Source organism: Macaca fascicularis, chromosome 4, assembly GCF_037993035.2.
Source record: "Macaca fascicularis isolate 582-1 chromosome 4, T2T-MFA8v1.1".
NCBI classification, from domain to species: domain Eukaryota; kingdom Metazoa; phylum Chordata; class Mammalia; order Primates; family Cercopithecidae; genus Macaca; species Macaca fascicularis.
The window spans coordinates 35657311-35677486 of record NC_088378.1 but is presented as its reverse complement, the minus strand read 5'-3'; the positions used below and the strand labels follow the sequence as shown (position 1 = coordinate 35677486).

Sequence of the window (20176 nt, the reverse complement as noted above, 5' to 3'; positions counted from 1 at the left end):
TTAATTTTTGTATTTTTTTTAGTAGAGATGGGGTTTCACCATGTTGGCCAGGCTGGTCTCAAACTCCTGACCTTGTGATCTGCTCATCTCAGCCTCCCAAAGTGCTGGGATTACAGGCATGAGCCACCGTGCCTGGCCCAGATTAGATTCTTCACTTGCTCTCTTGTTAAGGCTGTATTCAAAATTTCCTTTGATGGAAATTAGTTTACTTCGTATATTAATGGCAAGAAACTAATAAAACTAGGCTAATCCTGTGTTACAGATGAGAAAAATTAGACTCTAAGATATTAATTTTTCCTAGTTCCCACAACCTAGCCAGGTGGGGAGCCTGACTGTGAACTCTTGGGTTGCAGTTATTTTAACATTTCAGTGCTGGTTTTTAAAAGAATAAACAGCTCACCATTTGAGATTGGGTATTAATGCATGATACCCAGAGGTATTTGGGTGGGTGAGCTCTCACTTTATAGCCCTTTCTCCTGTACCAGTGACCTAACTTCTTTGGTGTTAGACTCTCACCAGTAAATATTTGCAGAATGCACCCCAACTTGGACATATATTTATTTATATATTACATACCTAAGTTACTAAAAATTGTATATAATATTAGTAGAGCTTAATTTCATTCACATATTTAAGGAAAATACTTTCTAGAGTATGTCCTGAGCCACAGTACACAAAGGGTTAATGAACTTTGATCCCAAAGAGAGGGGTCCGCGCCATCTAGTGAACCAGTGTGAAACTGCACTCTCAGGCCAAACAGGTTTCCGGGTTATTTTGTAGAATAGGCTCAGCCAAATTCCCAGTTCCTGATCCTGAACGTTGGAGCCTAATTCCCTTGTCCCTTGTCTTCTTTCATCTCCTTTTCCTTTGCTTTCCTTTCCTTTCTTTTTTTTTTTTTTTTTTTGATGGAGTCAAATACTAATTTGATCTGTTGCCCAGGCTGGAGTGCAGTGGTGCCATCTTGGCTCACTGCGACCTCCGTCTCACGGGTTCAAGCAATTCTCCTGCCTCAGCCTCTCAAGTAGCTTGGATTACTGTGCCACCATGCCTGGCTAATTTTTGTATTTTTATAAATTTTTTGTATTTTTCATCATGTTGGCCAGGCTGGTCTTGAACTCCGGGCCTAAAGTGACCTGTGCACATTGGCCTCCCAAAGTGTCATCTCCTTTTTCTTTGTCAAACATCTCTTAGCCACTGTATTGCCATTGTCATTCTATCCCCCTGGCATTACATTCATACATATTAAATAGGCTAGAAAAATGCCGTAAAGTCCAGATACTTTTTATATCTACTTATGCATGAGGAAAAAAGTGCTGGTATGAAATTCAAAAATAGGAATTGTCAGTTTAGCTATCACAAAGTGTGTATTTATTTGTTTGCTGGCTTATTTTCAGTTTTTTCCACTACAGTACATGAGAGCAGGAGACAGATCTGTATCTCAAATGCTTAGAGCAGGGCCTGGCGCATACATGACAAGCATACAATAAAACGTTGAATCAATGGATTAATTGGTTATTTAGGATGGAGTAAGTCATAATGTGTAATAACAATCACTTGAAATGCAGAACTGCTAAATAGCATGCACAAAGTCAAAAATGGTTTTTGTTTTCTCTAAGCACATTTAAATTTTGCAAATGTTTCAATAATCAACATAAATTACAATTATAAATAGTAATAAGAAATAAATGTTACAACTAATTCATTAGCTTGGTCTTACAGCCCTATATGTGCTGTTTTATAAAAACCACAAAGATGACAAAGGTCTTAAAGAGTTGTGTAATCACTCACTCTCTATCAGGCTGAAAGACAGCTGATATCATCTGTCTGCTGCCTTAATGGACAGCATAGTGGGGGTAAGAAGGTGCTGGCACTTACAGTCCCTGGGCACAGTCTTAGCCTTACCCCTCATTCTCACCTATATTGTGAAGACAAGGATGCTAAAATCAGCAATCTAATAACAATCACTTCAAATGCAGAACTGCTAAATAGCATGCAAGAAGTCAAGAAAATATCAATGCTCAGGAAAATTCACAGTGATAATAATAGCAGGGTAAGGTTAAGTAGACTTATAATGACAGATGGTTGTTAAAGGCATTATGAGATAAGCAAATAGATACACGAACCCAACAGCCAGCCATTGTGGATCCACAAAGAGATGAACTTTGTCGATTCTGACGTTCTTGGCATAGTGTAGTCGCTTTGGCAAATCGGGAGTCAAATAGGGTTTGAAGTGCTGATCGGGTTTTCGGCACTGAAAAGCAAGTAAGTATTTCTTTATGATACATAAGATATGCAAATTAATTTTAAAAGTTCATCTTCTACGTCAATTTATGAAGCACCTTTTAAAGGTAAGAGGATTTCAGCTTGGCTGATACAATAGGAATATTAAACCTATTATCAGTGTAGTCAGATTCCCTGGTTATTACTTTTATCATTGCAATGATCATCAGGTTGCAATTAAAAATCTGATTTAACACAGGAGGCAGAGGTTGCAGTGAGCCAAGATCATGCCATTGCATTCCAGCCTAGGCCATAGAGTGAGACTCTCTCAAAAAAATAAAAAATCTGATTTAAATTATGAGTTAATGTTTTCAGTTTTTATTCCTGGTGGGGGGGTGTATGTGTGTATAACCATATATTATATATAATATATAACCATATATATTATACATAACTATATATCATATATAATGTATTATATATAACTATATATCATATATATCAATATATCACATATCATATATACATATCACCATATATAATATATAATATATGACTATATATTATAAAATATATGATATATGATTTATGGTTATATATTATATATTTCACATATAATGTATACTATATAACCATATATCATATGTAATGTATAATATATAACTATATATCATATCATATATATACATATCATATATAATGCATAATATATTACTATATCATATATAATGCATAATATATTACTATATATTATAAAATATATGATATATGGTTATGTATTATATATTGTATAATAGTTATGCATTATATATTTATATTATATAATTATATATAATATATAACTATAATATATTATATAATATATAATATATAACTATATAATATATTATATAATATATAATAAATAAACTATATTATATAATATATAATATTATAATAAACTTTATATAATATATAATATAATAAACTATATTATATAATATATAATATTATAATAAACTATATTATATAATATATAATATAAAAACATATTATATATTATATATAATTATAATTATATAATATAGATTATATAACCATATACCATATATCATATAGAACTATATAATATATGATATATGGCTATATTATATATTATATATAATATATGATATATGGCTATATCATATATCATATATAACCATATATATTATATATTAAACCACTATAAATTACCCTCTTTTTTAACAGAAATGGACAGACATCTAGATTTAGAGAGACAATGACAACTTTTGAGTCTAAATTACATATAAAAATAAATACCATATTAGTAGATATGAGTAAAAAAATTTAAAAGTAGTTTTAAATTACTTTAAAATGAAATTTTTCCTATTTCCTCATCTTCTTATTTATTTTAAACCACAATATATCATATATATCAAGTGTGTGTCACTTTTAATTTACTTTAATTGCACAAAAAAGTACTTTCCAACAGACTCAATTTATCTTTTAAATAACCTACATTTGCTTGGTTTTCCAATCAAGTCAATGGCTTTTGAAACCTATTATAGTCTCTCTATTTGTAAAAAATATCGTGGGTTCCTTACAAATTGGAGTAAAATTTTGTTTCTTTAATAATTATGACTGTATGGCATATTTTAAAATTGTAGAAATGCAAATCACATTGGTATCTATTTATGTAAAAGAAAAATGAGGTAATGAGAAGTAGAACTACAAAGGAACTTTCTCTCCCTCATGACCATTTTGAGAAACAAGAAGAAAAACCGTAAACAAAGAAAATGAAATTTTTCCTATTTCCTCATTTTCTTATTTATTTTAAACCACAATATATCATATACATTAACAAGTGTGTGTCACTATTATCTCAGGTACAATTTAGATAAGAAAAATAAGAGAAATTATGAAGCACATAATTTACACAAACAAAATTTAAACCAAATACAGACAGTGGGAGAGCAAGGAGAGTTTAGAGAATAAAAGAGGAAAAACAAAAGTATATATTGCAAACATATTTTTGCCAGTTTTTCTTGTCTATTTTGGTATATTTTCCAGGCTTCTTATGCTTCTACTGTTTTATTTATCATTACTTCTTTCTTAAGCCAATATTTTTGTAACTTGCAGGCAGGCACAAGCTGGCAGCTGCCGAGTATGCAGCTTCCCCCAAGATGCAAGGGATCAACTATAAATTGTCCCTGTGTGTAATCCGTCACACTTTCCTGGCGTTTGTGTAGCCAGAGTAAATCCAGAGAAAACCAAAGGCACACTGCCTACCTGCGAAGAAGTACCAGTGATTCTTTGCATTCGAGAATTTGGAATGAAGTCTCCAGAGTTGAGATACAATTTTTGACTTTTTTCTTCTCTCTCTCTCTCTCTCTCTCTCTTTTTTGACTGAGTCTTGCGCTATCACCCAGGCTGGAGTGCAGTGGTGTGATCTTGGTTCACTGCAACCTCCACCTCCTGGGTTCAAGCAATTCTCCTGCCTCAACCTCCAGAGTAGCTGGGATTACAGGTATCCACCACCATGCCCGGCTAATTTTTGTATTTTTAATAGAGAAGATGTTTCACTATGTTGACCAGGATAGTCTTGAACTCCTGACCTCAAGTGATCCACCCACCTTGGTCTCCCAAAGTGCTGGAATTACAGGAATGAGCCACCACGCCCGGCCCAGTTTTTGACATTTTATCTCAGAATAAATGGTAGTGATGTCGCTCATGTAGTCAGAGTGCTGTAGAACTTAAAAAGTTGCCACTTCATGCTTGGTTATGTCTGTCCAAAATAAACTCAATATAGGTCCACAGAACAGCACTGCTGGGAATACTGTACTACCACATGAAATACTTTCCTGGGAAGGATGGACTATGTGAAATGGTAGTTCATTTCTTTGGGGCTCTGTAACTCCAGGCCCAGTCCATATCTGTGATGCCATACAATGGATTTCCAAAGCCGGCGATACTCAATCCCCTTTCACAACTGGGATTATTAGAGATTTACCCTTCCTCACCAACAGAGCTTCAGTTATGGGGATCATGAGGTGATGAAACAGAAAGAAAACCATATGTGGATTTAGAGAGTGCGCATGTTGAAACTTCATCCACTCAGCATGAACACATTGCATGTATACACTTCACCAGAAGAGGGGGCAAGAATGTCTACAGTTTTTACTCAAGCCCAGCATACTGGAAGGTGTTGAGAGAAAAGCAGAGTGATCATCACTGTAAAGAATTTCTGCTCTAAAGGCCATTCTACTTGAAACTTGCAGTGGGTCCCAGATTATATTAACCAGTCTTTGCTCAGTGTTCATCTCCAGTCCTTCGCACTCCATCCTCAGAGATTTTACTCTACAGGCATACCTTGGAGATATTTTGAACTCAGTTCCAGACCACCACAATAAAGCAAGTTGTATGAACTGGTTTTCCAGTGCACATAAAAGTCATGTTTACACTATACTATAATCTTTTCAGTGTGCAACAGCACTATGTCTAAAAAGTACATACCTGAATTTTAAATTTCTTAATTGCTAAAAATGCCAATGATCCTCTGAGCCTTCAGTGAGTTCTCATCTTTTTGCTGGTAGAGGGCCTTGCTTTAATGTTGATGGCTGCTGACTGATCAAAATGGTGGTTGCTGAAGGCTGGGGTGGCTGTGGTAATTTCTTAAAATGAGACAAAAATGAAGTTGGCTGCATCAGTGGACTCTGCCTTTCACAAAGTATTTCTCTGTAGCATCCAAAACTGTTTTATAGCATTTTACCCACAGTAGAACTTCCTTCAAAAGTAGAGTCAATCCTCTCAAGTCCTCTCAAAGCTGCTGCTTTATCCACTAAGTTTATGGAATATTTTAAATCCTTTGTTGTCTTTTCAACAATGTTTATGGCATCTTCACAGGGTTAGATTCCATCTCAAGAAACCACTTTCTTTACTCACCCATAAGAAGCAGCTCTTCATCTGTTCAAGTTTTCTCATGAGATTATAGCAATTCAGTCACAGCTACAGGCTCCATTTCTGATTCTAGTTCTCTCTCTTTTTTTTTTTTTTTTTTTGAGACAGATTCTGGCTCTGTAGCCCAGGCCGGAGTACAGTGGCGTGATCTCGGCTCACTGCAAGCTCCGCTTCCCGGGTTCACGCCATTTTCCTGCCTCAGCCTCCCCAGTAGCTGGGACTACAGGCGCCCACCACTGCGCCCAGCTAATTTTTTGTATCTTTAGTATAGACACGGTTTCACCATGTTAGCCAGGATGGTCTCGATCTCCTGACCTCATGATCCGCCCTCCTTGGTCTCCCAAAGTGCAGGGATTACAGGCATGAGCCACCACGCCTGGCCTCTCTTGCTATTTTTACCACGACTGTAATTACTTCCTCTGTTGAAGTCATGAACCCCTCAAAGTTATCCAGGAGGGTTGGAATTAATTTCTTCCAAACTCCTATTAATGCCGATATTTTGACCTCCCACAAATCACAAATGTTTTTAATGGTATCTAGAGTGGTGAATCATTTCCAGAAGGTTTTCACTTTATAATACTTTGCTCAGATGAGAGGTATTATTTATGACAATAGTCTTATGAAATGTATTTCTTAAAGAATAAGACTTAAAAGTTAACATTGCTCCTTGATCCATGGCCTGCAGAATAGATGTTGTGTTAGCAGACATGAAAATATCCATCTCCTTGTACATCTCTATCAGAGCTCTTGGGTGACCAGGTACATTCTCAGTAAGCAGCAATCTTTAGAAAGGAATCTTTTTTTCTGAGCAGAAAGTCTCAACAGTGAGTTTAAAATATTCAGGAAACGGATGCTATAAACAGGTGAGCTGTCATGCAGGCTTTGTTCTTTCATTTGCAGAGCACAGGTAGAGTAGATTGAGCATAATTCATAAGGGTCCTAGGATTTTCAGAATGAGCATTGGCTCAACTTCAAGTCACCAGCTGCATTAGCCCCTAATAAAAGAGTCAGCCTGTCCTTTGAAGTTTTGAAGTCAAGCAATGACTTCTGTTCTTTAGCTATGAAAGTCCTAGATGGCACCTTCTTCCAATGGAAGACTGTTTCCTCTACATTGAAAATACGTTGCTTAGTGTGGCCATTTTCATCAATGATCTTAGCTAGATCTTCTGGATAACTTACTGCCGCTTCTATGTCATCACAAATACTTGCTGCTTCACCTTGCACTTTTCTGTTATGGAGAAGGCTTCTTTTTTTTTTTTTTTTTCTTTTAGATAGAGTCTCACTCTGTTGACTAGGTTGGAGTGCAGTGGCGTGATCTCAGTTCATTGCAACCTCCGCCTTCCGGGTTCAAGCAATTCTCCTGCCTCAGCCTCCCAAGTAGCTGGGATAACAGGTGCCCACTACCATGCCGGCTAATTTTTTTGTGTATTTTTAGTAGAGATGGGGTTTCACCATGTTGGCTAGGCTGGTTTCAAACTCCTGACCTCAAGTGATCCATCCGCCTCAGGCTCCCAAAGTACTAGGATTACAGGCGTGAGCCACCTCACCTGGCCAGAAGGCTTCTTTCTTTAAACCTCACTAACAAACCTCTGCTAGCTTTAAACTTTTCTTCTGCAACTTCCTCACCCATCTCAGCCTTCATAAAGTTGAATAGAGTTAGCGTCTTGCTCTGAATTAGGTTTTGGCTTAAAAGACTGTTGTGGCTGGTTGATTTTGTATCCAGCCACCAAAACTTTCTCCATGTCAGCAATGAGGCTGTTTCACTTTGTTATTATTTATATATTCACTAGAATAGCACTTCTCATTTCCTTCAAGAACTTTTCCTTTGTTTTGACAATTTGGCTAATTGTCTGGTGCAACAGGCCTAGTTTTTGGCCTATCTTAACTTTCAACATGCCTTCTTCATTAAGCTTAATCATTTCTAGCTTTTGATTTAAAATGAGAAATGTGTAACTATTCCTTTTACTTTAACATTTAGAAGCCATTGTAGCGTTACTAATTGGCCTAATTTCAATATCGTTATGCCTCAGGGAATAGAGAGTCCAGAGGAGAGGAAGGGGACGGGAAGGGAAACAGCCAGTTTGTGAAGCAATCAGCACACACGTAACATTTATCTGTTAAGTTTGCCATCTTCTGTGGGTAGGATTCAGGAGGCCCCAAAACAATTACAATAGTAACATCAAAGATAACTGATCACAGATCACCAGAGCATATATAATAATAATGAAAAATTTGAAGTATTGTGAGAATTAACAAAAGGTGACACATAGACATGAAGTGGGCACATGCTGTTGAAAAAATGGCACTGGATAGACGTGCTCAATGCGGAGTTGCCACAAAACCTTCAATTGGTAAAAAATGCAACATCTGCAAAGCACAATGCAGTGAAGCACAATAAACCAAGGTAAGCCTGTAGCTGCATACCCCCTGTACTCAAATAGTTATAGTCGCATTGCAAACAATAGTGAACTCATGAATTTCATGTAGCAGATGTATATTTGTGAACATATTTTAAATATATAACTATAAAAACTATTCCATCATGGTTTTGGCTTGCATTTTTCTGAAAATTAATGACGCTGAGTATTTTTTCACATGTTTGCTGGCTACTTGTATGTCTTCTTTTGAGAAGTGTCTCTTCATTTCTTTTGCCCGCTTTTTAATGGGGTTATTTGTTTTTTGCTTGTTGATTTGTTTAAATTCCCTACAGATTCTGGATATTAGGCCCTTCTTGGATGTATAGTTTGTGAATATCTTCTCCCATTCTGTAGGCTGTTTGCTCTGTTAATAGTTTCTTTGGCTATGCAGAAGCTCTTAGTTTAATTAGGTCTCATCTGTCTATTTTTTGTTTTGTTGTAATTGCTTTTGGGGACTTAGCCAAAAATTATTTGCCAAGACCCAGGTCAAGAAGGATATTTCCTAGGTTGCCTTCCAGGATTTTTATAGTTTGAGGTCTTACATTTAAATGTTTAACCCATTTTGAGTTAATTTTTATATATGGCAAAAGGTAGAGGTCTGGTTTCAACATCCACATGGCTGGCTGGTTATCCCAGCACCGTTTATTGAGTCCTTTCCCAATTGCTTGTTTTTGTCAGCAAATCACAACCACAATGAGATACCATCTCACACTAGTCAGAATGGCCACCCCTCAAAAGTCAAAAAACAATAGATGCTATGGTGAGGTTGCAGAGAAAAGGAACACTTATACACTGTTGGAAGAGTAAATTAGTCCAGCCACTGTGGAAAGCAGTCTAGAGATTTCTCAAAGAACTTAAAACAGAGATATGATTCTACCCAGCAATTCCATTACTGTGTACATACCCCTCCGCCAAAATAAACCATTCTATCAAAAACACACATACACTCATATGTGTATTGCTGCATTATTCATAATAGCAAAGACATGGAATCAACCCAGGTGCTCAACAATAGTAGATTGGATAAAGAAAATGTGGTACATATACACCATAGAATACTACACAGCCATAAAAAAGAATGAAATCATGTTCTTTGGAGCGCCATGAATGGAGCCCGAGGCCGTAATCCTAAGCAAATTAACACAGGAACAGAAAACCAAATACTGCATGTTCTCACTTATAAGTGAGAGCTAAACATTGAACACACATGAACGTAAGTAGGGGAACAACAGACACTGTGGACCACTAGAGGGAAGAGGAGGTGTGTGGGTTAAAAAACTACTTATTGGGTACAATGCTCACTACCAGGATGATAGGCTCCATATTAGAAACCTCAGACTCACACAATATTCCCATGTAACAAATCTGCACATGTACCCTCTGTATCTAACATGAAAGTTGAATTTTTTAAAAAAAAGTTAATAAAAGCAAACACTGTAAAGGTAAAATAAATATAAATAAATAAATAACAAAACTATTACAGAAGACCATTCCAGGTCTCTCCAGGAGTAGTGAATTGTACTTTCAAAAATATTGCTTTAAGATATCTGGAAGTTTCTCTACTTATTTATTTACAATTTGGGATGTGGGAACAAATCAAAAGCAGTTGCAATTATAGTAGTGAGTAAAGAGATTATCTTTTTGACTTGTAAAAAAAAAGATCTGTAAGAGGTGTAATTCACTATCCTCTTATACTAGTCACACAAAAAATTGTGCTACCTGAAGCTAACGCCACCCTTTTGAATGGGACATCAGCCCTTTCAATATAAGCCAGGATTTAGTGCTACTATTATTGCAAACTAATTTCTTTGGATGTGTCTGCTCCAAAATGAAAACAACTAAGATAAAAGCAACTAATACACATATAAAATAATGTTGATGGAAGATTTAAAAAATAAATTCCAAGTAGCTTAGACTTAGAAATATAAAATATGAATTTCTCAAAAACCCAGATTAAGGTCATTGCATTAAGTTAAATATATGCATGAAGAATTTTGTATACTTACACTGAGGTTTCTAACAATTTCTTCAGAATTAACTGTTTCAAAAGAAAAAGAAATAAATGACATTACAATTGATAACGAATAAATGCAAAGAATGTGAACCACTCAGATGAATTTGATACATTCATTTATTAATAACTATGATCCGGTAAAATTAAATTAAAAGTTATTTCAAGCAAAGAATTATTTTAGTATTTAGAACACAGTAGGATACATTTCAACTTAACAATATTAGATATTACCATAGACTTTATAGAATGTACTTAAGCATGGGAATTTCCCACTTGTTTCTGTGTGGTCTTCTCAAGAAGTCAGTAGGGAGTCTGATAATCCCAACTTCCTCTCAGAATTAGAGAACTATGGTTATTCATTTTCAGTTTTACCCTTTTTTTCATATAGGTGTCTTCATACTTACAACTAAAAAAGTCATGAGGTACATTAAGAGCTCTGATGCGGGGGGCAGGCCCTTCGTACATGTAGAAATTTATTCTGGGAAAATAGTCAGTCATGTATTCCATCTTGTTACAATAAGTCTGGTCCATTCCTGAATCAAAAAATCATCATAACAATCCACTGAACATATATAAATGGCAACGGTTGATTTCCGTGTCAAATAGAAGACATTTTATGTTACAGATCTCAAACCAAGTTTCACTGAGAAGTTACACAATTCACTCTATTACTTTACTGTGGCAGAGAATTGTGGCAGTGGAGAAGGGTCATGTTTGAGGGAAGCACAGATGGGTATTATAAACAGATCATTTGTTCAACGTATAATAGATTAATGGAAGTATTTCTTACTTTTAAAAGTATATTATTTAGGCTGTGGCTCGCACCTGTAATCCTAACACTTTGGGAGGCCGAGGTGGGCGGCTCACTTGAGGCCAGGAGTTTGAGACCAGCCTAGCCAACATGATAAACCCCATCTCTACCAAAAAATACAAAAATTAGCCAGACATGGTGGCGTGGTGGCGTGCACCTATAGTCCCATCTACTCAGGAGGCTAAGGCATGAGAATCATTTGAATCTCAAAGGTGGTGGTTGTAGTGAGCCGAGATCATGCCATTTACATTCCAGCCTAAGTGACAGAACAAGACTCTGTCTAAAAAAAAGTATAAAGTAATTTAAATTTATATAAGGAGTATGTGCTATAAAAAGATTTGGTAGTTAACTTTTTTTATTTGAAGATTTTTCAGACTGCATATAATTTTTTTTTTTTAGATAGTCTTGCTGTGTTGCCCAGGCTATAGTGCAGTGGTATGATCTTGCCTCACTGCAGCCTCCGCTTCCCAGGTTCAAGCGATTCTCCTGTCTCAGCCTCCCGAATAGCTGGGACTACAGGTGTGTGCCACCACACCTGGCTAATTTTGTATTTTTAGTAGAGACGGGGTTTCACCATATTGGCCAGGCTGGTCTCGAACTCCTGACCTCAAGTGATCCACCAGCCTCGGCCTCCTAAAGTGAGGGGATTACAGGCCTGAGCCATGGTGTCTGGCTTGCATATAAATTATTATTTTAATTAATTTCTTTTAACAAAATTACACAAAAAGTTTCTGTTTAATTTTAAAACAATAGGGCAAAGTGTAAGGGAACAACCTTAGAAAATTTAAAAATACATTACTATGTTTCCCATTATCTGGATGCTCTAAAATATGAACAAAAGTTCTACAGACACACTGTTTTTCCTCCTCATGCCCCATGGCTGGTCCCTTTACAGATATTGGGGCTTGACTTTAAATGTCCTCCTCAAGAAGACACTTTGACTACCCTAGCTAGGAAAGATCTACTCCGTATCTAGGAAAGTACCTAGCATTGACTAGGCACTTAAAAAATATCTGTAGAGGCTGGGCGCGGTGGCTCACGCCTGTAATCCCAGCACTTTGGGAGGCCGAGGTGGGTGGATCATGAGGTCAGGAGATCAAGACCATCCTGGCTAATATGGTAAAACCTTGTCTCTACTAAAAATACAAAAAATTAGCCAAGCGTGGTGGCAGGCGCCTGTAGTCCCAGTTACTTGGGAGGCTGAGGCAGGAAAATGGCATGAACCCGGGAGGCGGAGCTTGCAGTGAGCCAAGATCGCCCCACTGCACTCCAGCCTTGGCGACAGAGCCAGACATCATGTCAAAAAAAAAAAAAAAAAATTCTGTAGAATGAGTGCATATGTACTTCAAAACTGTTTGAATGCATTTTGCATGAGGTTGGAGAGGGTGTCCCCACTGTTTCACTTCCTTTAACATTCAGGTTAATCAAAATCAAGAGTTAACCTCAAGTAGAGAAATGTGAGGTGACAGTAACTTTAAAGATGAAAAGCTATGAATAAATACACATCTATTTACATAACTAAAAAAAATACACATGGTGTGGCAAAACTTGCCAGCGACAGTAAACTGCAGCCAATCTACATGAACGAACCATAGCTGGAATGAAGGCCCCAAAGCACTCTTTAGATTGAATAAAAACCCAACCACATCCCTGTTAAATATCATTAACTCCACTTTTACAAAACATAGTGTCTATAGGTAGGTTTTCAGGACTATTAGAATAATTAAACTAGAAATTTTAATGTAGTCCTCTTTTCATCACAATCTACCACAATTCATTCCTTGCTTCTTCAAGAGACTTTAGGTCTAGAAGTAGAGATTTTAAAATATCACTGTTATCTGTGTATGATTCCTGAAGTGATAAATTATAATCAATAATAAAATAAGAATGTTTTTAAAAGCATACCATGGTCAGCCAGAAGGATGATATTGACACAGTTGTGCAAATTCCGCTGCTTCAGGCCTTCCATCAACATCCCAAAAGCATGATCTACTACCTGTAAGGCTTTAATTACCTAAAAATAATTTGGAGTTAAGATTGTCATAATGAATTGTCTTGATTAGCCAAACCATTATCTAATCAAGTAAAAATTAAACACATCTCAGTCTCTGAAATTGCTGGTTTTGAAACAGAACATCAGAGCCCAGCACTAGCACCCATGCTACCATATTCATCAAATACCAATTCCCTAAATTTCTGTAAACAAAAATCTAAACCATGCTTCCTACAAAGGAAGATAGACTGCTGGCCAATAAATATGTGAAACCATGCTGAATGTCAACAAACACTATCCAACTGTAAAGATTTTCATAGTGATGCTCTAAGTTAGAGAGAAGAGTGGACAGATACTTCTAAGATAGCCTAAAGGTCACACACATTCCAGAGGGTCATGTGCAATAGGTTTCCAAAGAGTTAAAAACAGCATCTGTAACCCAATAATTCTACTTCTGGGCATTTGTCCTAAGTCAACACTTGGTGTACAAATAAAGACTTGCATACAAACACAGTCATCACATTATTGATTTGTAATTTAAATGCAAGGAAAAATAATTTATTTATTTATTTTTAGGGACAGGGTCTTACTCTGTTGCCCAGGCTAGAGTAAAGTGGCACAATCACCACTCACTGCAGCTTTGATCTTATGGGCTAAAGCAATCCTCCTGTCTCAGCCTCCTGAGTAGCTGGCACCACAGGTGGACACCGTCATGCCTGGCTAATTCTTTAATTTTTTGTAGAGATTAGATCTCATTAAGTTTCCCAGGCTGGTCTCAAACTCCTGGGCTCAAGTGATCCTCCTGCCTCAGCCTCTCAAAGTGCTGGAATTACAGTTGTGAGCTAACACATTTGGCCGCAAGGAAAAATAGATGACACATTTTTAAGAAGACTTACTCTATAGCCATGAAAAGATACTCTTAAAGAACAATGGGGCTGGGTGTGGTGGCTCAGGCCTGTAATCCTAACACTTTGGGAGGCTGAGGCGGGTGGATCACCTGAAGTCAGGAGTTCGAGACCAGCCTGGCCAACATGGCAAAACCCCATTTTTACTAAAAATGTAAAAATTAGTTGGGCATGGTAGCAGGCACCTGTAATTCCAGCTACTCGGGAAGCTGAGGCAGGAGAATCACTTGAACCCCGGGGGGCGGTGAGCCAAGATTGCAGCACTTCACTCCAGCCTGGGCGAAAGAGCGAAACTCCCTCTCTCCATTCCCTCACACACACAAAAAACAATGGCATAGGAAAATAGTCACAAACAATGTTAAGCATTAAAAATGAAAACCAAACTGTATACATACTGCATAATCCTGATTTTGTTTTGAAATATATTTAGCATTTCTTAGTAAACATGCATGCACAGAAAATTAAAAGGAAATATATCAAAGTACTATTGACAGTGGTTGTCTCTAAATAGCAGAATTAGAGTTCATTTTATTTTATTGTTTATCCTCACTGCTTTGTGTTTTTAAATTTTCTACACTTTATGAATATAATTCATGGAACTGACATAAAGTTTAAGTAAATTTCACTGATGTAAATTTTCTGTGTGTGTGTGTGTTTTTTTTTTTTTTTTTTTTTTTCCAGAGAATAAGAAAGCATAATAGCAATGGATTGGGGAAAGAAATGTTTTATCTCTCAGAGTACTGTTATAACAATGATTGCCTCTTTTTCTTTGAGAAGGAATTTTACAAGCCTGATAGAGTTAAGATCTTTAGTGCATTGTCTCTTAAAATCCTCACAGCAAATATTCATGGATGGAGCTACTGGAATAGTCAGTTGTAAAGGTCAGGAAACTTGAGGTTTAAAGAAGTTAAGTGACATGTTCACAGTCCTTCAGTTAATAAGGGACAGAGCAGGACTTGAACACAAGTCGCTCTCTACCTACTGCTCAATCCATCATCAACTCCAAGATGCTTTCCTGGCCTTCAGTCTTAGGGTGACCCGCACTTCGCTTTGCCAGCGAGAGTCACTGTTTCCACCTGTTGTCATGACATAATGTCCCCTTTTACATAGTCATCTGACTCACTCCCCCAACCACACCGAGAACCCCTCCTCTTCTGTCCTCTGCCAGCACCCTGGCATCTGGCTGCCACTGGACTCTTTACAGTTTTGAAATCATCTGTGTACCTGTCTGCCTCTCAAGGAGAGCATGAGTTCTCGCAGGGAAGGGATCATGCAACACAACTCATTACATATTTCTTGAACCCAGATTCTGTCATGAAGTACACACTCGATAGAACATGAAATGCCAGTCCCCTACTCTCACCCAGCCAAAGAAAAGAAACAAGAAATTCCTATAATAGGAAACAATTGAGTAGCTTTGTTAAGTTTGAGTGATAAGTTTTTCACTTAGTGAATGTGCCAAAACAAACTAAAATAGCCTTTTTACTGTCAATTTATAAGTCATATTAACTCTGATTAAAGGTATGCGATTAAAACTAACAATAATAATTAAGAAGTCACAAAACCTTCTACTTCCATTCATTTGCCTCTTCTCCTCAAGTTTTAAGTGACATTTGGTCCTAACCCTTCTATTTTCTCACTTTGCTTTCTCCTTAGGCCATCTCCACTTCCACGCACCATCTATATGCTGCCGATATCCCAGATCTTCACCTCCTTTGAGCTTTAAATCCACATTCATTTGCCTTCTGGACATCTCCATTTGGACAACACAGACACCTCAATTGCAAAACGAGCATCTCCCCAAACTTACCCTCCTTTAGTGGTCTTATTAATATAAATGGGACCACCTGCCGGCACATGATAGAAACTAGGAAATCAATCTTGATCCCCCAACCCCCTCACCCAACTCACACTAAGTCATGCCAAGCCTATCTCCTAAATGAATCTGTTATATCTTCTTCCATCCACAATTGTTGCCTCTACCTTAGTCCAAGTCACTGTTATCTCTTTTCTGGAATGTTGGGAAAGCTAACCTGTCTCTTCCCACCTGTCTTTTCCTCTTACAAAATAAAAGTGATCTCTAAATACACACAGATCTGGTCCTGTCACCTCCCTTATTACAATGCTTCTCGTTTTACTTTTTCTAGCCTGCAAGGACTTGCAAGGCCCTGCAGAATTTGGTGCCTGACTCTTTCTCTGGGCTTCCTCTTAGCCCTCTTCCCTGCTTCACAATGCTGCAGACATTGGTGGGAGATAATTCTCATAGCTTGTCCAACAGCTCTGGCACAGCAGAGCACAAATAAGGGTGAATTGCTACTATTATTCTTACCATGATCACGCTGTCTACTTGCTGAGCCATCTAGCCATTTGTTTGTCAAACCATTTGCTCATTTTATGTGTTCCTCCAATGTGCACAGCTCCTTCCTCAATAAGCCCACTTGCAAATTCTGTTTTCTTTTTGTCACTCAGAGGAGAGTCTCCTAACCAGGCTAAATTTGCACCCTACTCTAGACTAGATTGAGACTGCCTAGATAGATCTCTTAGGGGAACCTTGATCTTTTCCTTTGCAGCACTTTTCCAAATTATACTTATAATGTACTTGGGTTTTAAACTAGACCACTGAATGGGGGGAAAAAAAGGATATGGTGCCTAATCTCAAGTCAGCTCCTGAGGTGCAACGAATGCAAATACAGTGTCCCTTCTCAAATGACAAATCATATCAAACACGGCTAACAGTTAAAATAGAAAAGAATGGCTGGGCGAGGTGGTTCATGCCTGTAATCCTAGCACTTTGGGAGACCGAGGCAGGTGGATTACCTGAGGTCAGGAGTTCAAGACCATCCTGGCCAACATGGTGAAACCCCGTCTCTACTAAAAATACAAAAATTAGCCTAGCACAGTGGCACGTGCCTGTAGTCCCAGCTACTCAGGAGGCTGAGACAGGAGAATTGCTTGAACTCAGGACATGGAGGTTGCAGAGAGCCGAGACTGCACCACTGCACTCCAGCCTGGGTGACAGAGCAAGACTCCATCTCAAAAAATAAAGAAAGAAAAAATAAAATAACATAAAAAGAAGGCATGGTAAATATATTTTAGATAGTTCATGCTTAGAGTAACCTGAAAAGGCATACAATTCTGTGATACAGTCTAGAGCTGTGCAGGAATATAACAGAGGCCCAAGGCTTAAAAGTGGTGAGGCTTGAGCAAGTCCCTATATTATGAATCATTTTGGCCTAATAGGAAGGAAGGAAAAAAAGTTTTTCTGAGAAATTGCAAAGGCATGGTGCCAGAACGAATATGCTTGCATTCCAATTGAGGGCAATTGTTCAACGAGTTTCCATGGGGTGGGGAAAGCCATACTCGTGGCAGCCTTTGCAACTTTCCATTGTGTCCAAGACAATAGAGGCTTTAGTGGAGTTTAGAAGACAGAATGTCTTGTTTTGCTAAAAGCAATATTTAAGGACTATGTTTGTGTAGTAAAATCATAACAGAATGGCCTAGATAATGAATAAACTTACATTAGAGAGTCCACTTCAATGATAATGGGAGCCTAGAAGGGAAATAACTCTGCCTGAGGTAATAACATGTTAAATCCAATTATAAGGAACTTATAAATGAACTGTGGGAGACTAGACAGCTGGATATACCACAATGGACTTGCAGGTGACTTAGCCTGAAATACACCACACTAGTATGAATCGGTTTATGTAATATCTAGCCTTAATGTTTTCATTATATGCAACAACAGTGCCACATCTAAGTATTCAATGATAGTTTTTCAAATGATTCAAGATATAGTTAAAAACGCAGTTGTCCTTTCTAGAATTTCAACTATTTTATGGTTAAGAAGGCAGTTGAACCATGGCATCCCTTTTATACCTTTACCTATTTTGATCTTCTTGTGTATGTATCAAATACATTTGTGCTCAGTAGAAGTTAAAGAATACTATTTTGTTTTGCGGGTTAGGGTTAGATGATTTTACATTGTTTTTTTTAAAACAAAACAAAACAAACTTACTCTGGCACTGACTGGTCCACCTGCATGTCCAGAGGAATCAGGTTCTTCAAAATACATGGTATAAAAACTGGGTCTAAGGGTAAAATTGAAACAGAAATATGTTATCAATTTGCGATAAACTTACCGGCTGGATTGGGGGATTTTGTAGATCTCAGGCTTGCCGGCCATTGCCTTTTCTTTCTCTCTAACCTCCTCCTCTTTGTTCAGACCCGGTAGTTCTACTTGGCTCCAGCAAGGATAGGTTTCCTGACAGGAATTAAATAAGACTTTCCCAGATATAAGCACTGGTACGCCCCTGTTGTGAAATTCTGTTTTGTTCTTGCAGTTAAGACCAGTTTTGGTGTGCCCCAGTCCTTTCTGTTTCCCGGTTTCTGACTTTTTGCTGATTCTTGGTTCTGTTATACTAAGTTCTTTCTTCCGGTGTCTGGTTTCTGATGCACTCTTTACCTGGAGCTCCTGGTTAGCCTTCAATGAGCCTCCATGCTCACTCCAATCTGTGGGCATGGGCTTGATGGAGCACCTCTGGCTCTTGGAGTCAGTCCTTATAACTGAGTGTCAGGCCTGCTCCCAGCTCTGCTCCATTCCACATCTGGCTTTGGTTCTGTGATATTTGCCTCTGCTCTCTGGTGTTAGCGCTATCTCTGTTGTTCAATAATGTCAACCACATTTTCGAAAACAAAAAGTTACCAGCTCTCAGGAATAATTTCCTTTATTTTATTTTTGAGACAGAGTCTCACTGTGTCACCCAGGCTGAAGGGCAGTGGCATGATCATAGCTCACTGCAACCTCAAACTTCTGAGCTCAAGTGATCATCCCGCCACAGCTGCCCAAGTAGTTAGGACTACAACTGCGTACCACCATGACCAGCTAGTTTCTTTACTTTTTTTTCGAGACAGGGTTTCACTGTGTTGTCCAGGCTGGTCCAGGACTCCTGGGCTCAAGTGATCCTCCTGCCTCAACCTCCCAAAGTGCTGGGATTACATGAGTGAGACCCCCCTGCCCAGCCAGGAATAATTCATGAAAAGTGCCCATTAAAAGGCAATGCCACATTGTTTCAAAAATAGCCAAAAATTGTAATTTAAAGTGAAGAAATAACTTCATATTTTACCCATATATATGCCACTATGCCAGCACTTTTCTGATACTCGACATTACCTTTCAGCTTTGGGCAGGTCCAGCCATTTTAACAATGTAGAAATCCTCTCTTCATATGGGACACTTCTGAAAAAATAGAGTAGAAATAATTCTTTAAAATGAATCAAATCAAGAATAACTCCATTACATTCCTATTCAGAAAGGTTAATATCTTCAGCTATCCATTTTGTGTTCCTATATAATCACAATACTGAAAGGTATTCACTATTATTCAAAGGGATTTCTGTTTATAGATACACTTGCAGCACTATAAATGAAATGCAGATTGTTTCATTTCACCCCACCCTTCTCTCCTTCAGTTTCCCCCAAATAAAATAAAAGACAATTGATTATGATCCATTAATTCCATTTTTAAAAATTTATGCATATGCATATATTGAACATCTATTGCCGGATACTATTTGTTCATTCAAAACAGAATTTATCAGTGAGCAAACCAAAGATTACATTCTAGTGCAGGAAGACAAGTAACAAACAATTGACCTAATATAAAAATAAAGTATATAGTGTATTAAAAGGTGATAAATAGGCCGGGCGCGGTGGCTCAAGCCTGTAATCCCAGCACTTTGGGAGGCCGAGACGGGCGGATCACGAGGTCAGGAGATCGAGACCATCCTGGCTAACACAGTGAAACCCCGTCTCTACTAAAAAAATACAAAAAACTAGCCGGGCGAGGTGGCGGGCGCCTGTAGTCCCAGCTACTC

General features: G+C 37.7%; 1 protein-coding gene across 3 annotated transcripts in view; it reads right to left on the bottom strand.

Moving 5' to 3' along the window:
- The window catches only part of ENPP3 (ectonucleotide pyrophosphatase/phosphodiesterase 3), a 96975-nt gene that overhangs the window by 34712 nt on the left and 42087 nt on the right, over positions 1 to 20176 (bottom strand). For all 3 annotated transcript variants that reach the window (XM_015448666.3, XM_074037059.1, XM_065543408.2), the window contains 6 exons: positions 19473 to 19538; positions 18318 to 18390; positions 13307 to 13415; positions 10995 to 11123; positions 10583 to 10614; positions 2124 to 2251 (listed from right to left, as the gene is read on the bottom strand). In XM_015448666.3, coding sequence (XP_015304152.3) covers positions 2124 to 2251; positions 10583 to 10614; positions 10995 to 11123; positions 13307 to 13415; positions 18318 to 18390; positions 19473 to 19538 — 537 coding nt within the window. The remainder of the gene's footprint in view (positions 1 to 2123; positions 2252 to 10582; positions 10615 to 10994; positions 11124 to 13306; positions 13416 to 18317; positions 18391 to 19472; positions 19539 to 20176) is intronic.